This window comes from Paramormyrops kingsleyae, chromosome 5 (assembly GCF_048594095.1).
Source record: "Paramormyrops kingsleyae isolate MSU_618 chromosome 5, PKINGS_0.4, whole genome shotgun sequence".
NCBI classification, from domain to species: domain Eukaryota; kingdom Metazoa; phylum Chordata; class Actinopteri; order Osteoglossiformes; family Mormyridae; genus Paramormyrops; species Paramormyrops kingsleyae.
Window position 1 is genome coordinate 10,731,219 of NC_132801.1, and position 6,000 is coordinate 10,737,218.

At 44.6% G+C, this 6,000-nt stretch overlaps 1 protein-coding gene across 3 annotated transcripts in view; it reads right to left on the bottom strand.

Annotated features, from left to right (window-relative positions):
- myh10 (myosin, heavy chain 10, non-muscle) overlaps positions 1 to 4,304 on the bottom strand; it is a 61,020-nt gene extending 56,716 nt beyond the window's left edge. For all 3 annotated transcript variants that reach the window (XM_072712121.1, XM_072712120.1, XM_072712119.1), the window contains exons 1-2: positions 4,117 to 4,304; positions 1,010 to 1,382 (exon numbers count right to left, since the gene is read on the bottom strand). In XM_072712121.1, the coding sequence (XP_072568222.1) occupies positions 1,010 to 1,354 (345 nt within the window). In that variant the 5' untranslated portion in view covers positions 1,355 to 1,382; positions 4,117 to 4,304. The remainder of the gene's footprint in view (positions 1 to 1,009; positions 1,383 to 4,116) is intronic.
- Between the last annotated feature and the right edge of the window lie 1,696 nt (positions 4,305 to 6,000).

Sequence of the window (6,000 nt, forward strand, 5' to 3'; positions counted from 1 at the left end):
CAGAGCATGGGAGATCTCACGGCTCCAACCAAAAGTACTTTTATAGGGGGTGAGAAAGAGTAAAATCTGGAAAACCATTTACAGCCACATTAAGAGTCAGGATTACATCAGGACCTCTCTTTTTTAAATGTCTAACAGCTTCACCAACTAAAACAGTAAATGCCTCATGATTCAAGGCTCAAGCTTGACAGTTCCATATCCTGCCAAATGGGGGGGGGGGGGGGGGGGGGGGGAAGAAGAGAACCACAGAAATAGCTCAAGTTGCAGCAATCTCCTAGCACACCAAGAACAGTCTCAGCTGACAACCAACCCAAATACTATTCTGGTAATACACGTCACAAACTAGGTCAAGGTCACAGCACAGACATATTCAACATGACATCTTTTTGGTTGAAGTATTAATTCCCTGACCACAGTTTGACCACACTGAGGGCATCCTACTAATAAACGTTACATAACGATAAACGATAAACGTGGCGTAGCACAACGAGTCCACCCACCCCATCCTAAAAAAAAAAAAAAACGACCTCAAGTTAATTAGCAGGTCATGAGAATGTTGAAGTACGGCAATTCCGATGCAAAACGGGAGAAGAGAAAAGATCCTTTGGAGGATTGTGCAGAAACACTATCGAAAAGGATGGTGAGGACTGTTCACTGGAATTCCTGCCGTGACCCTCCGCGTTTTAACGGGGTGCGCTACACGGGAGCCAAGCGCGGCTCCAATAGCAAGGTCACTGGCTGAAACTCAGCCCATTATGGTGAAAGTCCAGATGAATGACGACAAACAAAACAGACAAAGCAGCAGGGGAGGTGTGGGAGAGGAACAGCTACTCAACTCTAATTCCAGACCCTTGAAGCATCTTTTGCTCAGCCATAAACAAGGAAGAAGGGGAGAAATAGCTTCACAATAATTCAAGGCACATTGACACTAAGGATTGAGCATAAGCCTTTGGTAAATGCTGTCACACTTTGGAAGATCCTGACAAACACACAAGGGTGGAGAACTCACATAGATCAGTCCGGAATAGTAGCGGTCCTTCAGGTTGTGCAGTACGGAGGCCTCGTTCAGGCAGGTCAGCTCCGCCATGTCCTCCACCTTGCTGAACTTGGGAGGGTTCATCTTCTGGATGTCGTCCTTGTTGACCAGAGCCTTCTTGCCGTTCTCTGCTAGCTCCACCAGCACTTCATCTCCCCGCTCCTCCTGCAAGCTGGCCGCCTCAAAACCATGCCGCTCCGACGGAACCCATACCAGCTTCTTGGCTGTCCAGTCGGCCTGCGTGGCCGGGTTATAGACCACAGCGCGGTCCACAAACAGGTACCGCTCTGGGTCCTCCTGTCCACTCCGCTGAGCCATCTCTGAACCCCAGAACAAAGCAAGACGCCTGGAGTTTGGGGGAGGAAAAATGGAAAGTGTTAATTCCCTGATATTTGATGAACAATTCACATATCAAAATGCTGTTAAAATGCCCATGGGGTGCAGCAATCATCAAAATTTACAGGATCTGAGAAGCATTTTTCCCATGGCAATAGAATCACTTCCTGGGCTACTGCAGGGGTCAAGCAGACAAAATGGTGCTTTTGATGGCCCAATTAGATACACCTAGCTTCTTCAATCTCATCAATTAGACGAAGAATCTAGGAGTTGATGTACCGGAAGAATGTACGGTGTCACCGAACTGACATACTGCAGTCATTTCCCAGACAATGTCACTGCCTTTAAGATATATTCCTTAAAAAATAAAGACTTTAGGAGAAAATAATGCATCCCACACATTAGGAGAGAAGGTGTCCACTGCACTATTTCAGTGGATGTTTATCGTGGCAATCACCCAGCTCTGGAGGATGGGGGGGGGGGGCTGCAGATTCCAACAGTATTACAACATTCTAATAGGTTAATTATTTGCTTGGTGGGCACTTTCATTCTGAGCAAACTTCAGAAGATACCACTGCAGTTTTTTTAAAAATTCCTGGCCAGTTGCGTGGATGGTGGTTTACACTGGAACAGCCTGGTTATGGGCAGTCTGAACCATACAAGCCAACTGCTCACCATCCTACACAGTGGGTGGGTGGTTTGTTGTGACAGAGCATAGTTTCATTATTATGATTCCTGGACAGATGTCGGATTTTCAGCATTCCTCTCAAGATTAGATTGGGGGGGGGGGGGGGATAATCCAAGTCCCCGCCCCATTTCCCCATATGGCCGTTGACAGTGCCCGGGGGAATTCTGCAATCACTTCAGGAAGTCCATCACACTCGTCAATGAATCAACTGAAGGTTCATTAAGCTGGCATATTAGTTAATGACCCCATTTAAAAGGGAAAATAAAAATCAGGCCGTCTTAAGAAGGTCATGCTCACAAAGGCTGTGATCTTCATCAGCACAAACCTCATTAGAACAATTCATAATCAAACACAAACTACCATGTAATTTCTAGTGGTTCAGGGAGGCATATTACACATAAGCAACCTGGTAAACTCAGCATGAAACGTTTTGACAAGCGTTCACCATCCTGATGCTGAGCGCTCTATTAAGTTTCAGTTAACCTTAAAAAAAAAGTTTTATTCCTCAAACTAACAGTGAATAAATCTAAAACCACACTACAGCTTGACACAGTACAACATGTCGTGGTCGGGGTTTTACATATTTCTGGTCCATGCGGCGCCTAACACCTGTTCACACTTTGGAGAAGAATCCCAACCAGTAATGTCCACCCACAGCCGACATAACGGCTGCAAATGAAGTTAAATTCTCTCTAGTCAGTTACAGATTGCAACCTAAAACTGCAATTCTGATTACGAGCGACGGCCTGAAGGGTTTCAGCGCGGTTATAATGTAACATCAATCATGATCAATATCAAACTCAGCAGCACTCAGCATGGCGCCAGCGGATGCCCCCGATCTGACCACCGCTGGCCCGCCAGGGACCCCCATAATCGCATCCCCAGTACCAAACGGTGGCCTTTTTCCACCAACGAGGATATAGCCTTTTGGACCACCTCTCAATGCCGCGTACATGTGGTGCGGAGAGCTGGAGGGGAAAATGGGAATTAACGTCTTAACTCAAAGGTCATCCGTACACACATTTTCAGCGCTGAAATAAATGTTACCGTTACAGGAAAGGCGTCCTGCCAAATAATCCATGCGGCTCAACGTCCATTTGAGCAGCTAAAGCCTGAGCTGCGGCATCATTTAAAGCTATTCCCACTTTTTACATTTTTAATTGTACACCATGTGGTCATTCCTCATCGTCTTATTACCACTGGTGTGACACATTTGCCCTCCTTAAACCACGAGGCATCTGATCTGGAGGGATGTGGGGATTAATCCGTCGTTACTGGGTTTTTGGACCATCTGAACCGGCACAGCATTGCTTCCTAAAGAAGTGGGTCGGCGACCTAGACGCGGAGCCGGCAGTGCGGCTTTAAGCGGCGGGCTTGATGCTGGACGGACTCGGGGCGCCCGAGCGACGGGCGCTTATATCATGCCGGCCTCATGAAATCATACCCGCCCAGCCGATGCGGCTATTAGAAAGCCTAAAAGAGCCGCCGATCGCCATCTGCATTTCAGATGATTAGGAATAAAAGGACCGCACAGTCTTGTTCACTCTTCTACCCTAGAAAAAAATTACATACAAGTTATTTATCTAATATTTAACGGCCTTCATCCTTAAGTCCACCCAGCCACGAATAGACCGTCGCGTTAGTTACAGACAAAGAGCAGGTCGGGTTTATAAGAGCGCATAAATAAGGTTAAATGTATCGTGAGCTTGTTGTTCCCTGGAGGTAAGGATACGGCGGTAAGACTGAGCTAAGTTACGTAGTCACGAGTGCGATGGGGTATGCAGGAGGCTGGAGGTTAAGAGCAAATTCACAGGATGGGGAGAATTATCCCGAAACACGCCAGCCAGTCTGGGGCTCAGGAAATAAATCCCACAAACTAGAGCTTACTTTGATTTAATACATTTCAGTTCCTGACGCTGAAAAGTTCTAAGACGCTAAGTGAGCTAGCGGCTGGCTGACGGGCGGTTAGTCCTCCATCGCTGGACGGTCAGTTCAAATAATCCGTCTCCAAGGCGAGGATTCCGCTAAAAAAATCCATTAAACTCTGGCAGCTTACCTGGCGCAGTTGCTGAGGAAACCCAATAAACTTCCGAAATTAACAAACCGATATGTCGGGAATGGCTTTTATTCCGCACAGTTCTTGGTATAAAAAAAATCTTGCTCCCGTTCCCCTCTCCAGCCTTTTTCCCCTTTGCACCACAGATAACACCCCCACCGCCAGACTCCACAACCGAACCGAGTGTGCGCCGCTTGTTCCCGCCTCTCTATCGGCCCCCAAAGTACACGCCCACATACTAAATCTAAAACTCGATTGGCAGTCAGACTTATCAGTCACGACCACAGCCCGCATCTATTGGCGGAAAGAACAATCCCCTCGGAAAACCAGACTGCGATTATCAGCGGCTCGTTCTTCAGTTGTGTTCCACCTGCCGTTCGCCTGCGGAAAAGAGGACAGCAGCCACTGGTCAGCGACGTGTCCGTCACATTTACGGCACACGTTACCTTGTCCCAACGCAGTTCGTTACGCCAGACTGATGATTGTATGAGAACACGTGCAAAGGCCGCGTAGTGCGGGAGGAGTGTGCAAACAGAAATTCCTGAAATCCGTTAGGTATATCTATTCACCGGCAAGGTTAAATTTGTGCACTCATAAAGGTCAGAGTATTGTATTCAGTTAAAAAGCAATTATCGTATTACAAAGCTTAAGACTTTTAAGTACCTGTTTATCGTATTGCTGTCTTCCCTTTTGTCCGTTTTCACCAGATGACATAATTAATTTAGGTCCTCATTGCTGTATGTACAGCGCCCTCTGCTGGGAAGGTGCGGGAAGGCACCGTCCTCACTCAGTGCGGCGCTGCACCGTTATTTTCCTGGAATTCAACTTCCGTTAGTCGTTATGGTCTCTATCACGCTAAGATTAGATAAGCATAATGCTCTGTATCGTAAGTAGATGTTATGCTTATCTAAAGTTATGTTCAACAATTGACTGCAATGTTTGAATGGACTTTAACAACTTTCGATTCATTTAAATAGCGGAAGACTATCAAACCATTAGCAGGGAGAAGATAAACATTTTTTCGTCCACAGAGGGCAGTATAGCATCATATAAAGTAGCCATGTTAATTCCTAAGTAAAGGAAGATTTTTTTAGATCTGCTTTTCATGAATATGAGTGTAAATACATTGTTCTAACGATTGGAATCTGAAAATTTACCTCTAAATTTGTGAGAGCTCTTGATTCTTGTAATAGATTGCTTTTATGCCGTAAAGACAACATAGTTAAAAAAAAATCATTTTTTCCAACATTAATAAATTATTCTTTTGTTGCTCATTTGTAAATCTTATTTTGAGTTATGATTTGACTAATGATGTATTACCACATTCATTTAATTGATTCATTTTGATTTGACCAAATAACCATACGACTTAAGTATTTCAAGTTTGCAAAAATATGCTCAAGGATTACTTAGCAGTAGTGCTATTTAAGAACATCTACCACACTTTTGGTGTATGGTGGGCTAATGGATTTTACAGAAATTTTATCTTGTGATCGGATATATAAAAATCATGATTTTACAATTTAAGCATTTTTCTTTCTCATTGTAAGGATCAAAGAAAAATGGTATCATAGCAACCATAAGGAGCCAAGAAGGTGAACTTAATATATCTAGTTAAATATAGTAAAATAAACAGAAATGTCTTATTCGTTTCAATAAATGCAACATTCTATCTCTCTAACAAAAATCTTGTCCAGCTTAGTTGCAAGATACATTTTATAAATGCTAATTTATCCACTTTCAAGCCACTCGTTCAGTATCTTACAAGGCAGGGGTGCAGCACCTGTCCAACTGCATGTCTTTGGACTGTAAGAGAAATCTAGCACAGGATTCCCAACCCTGGTCCTAGGGGACCTACAGATGGTCCACATTTTTGCTACCCTC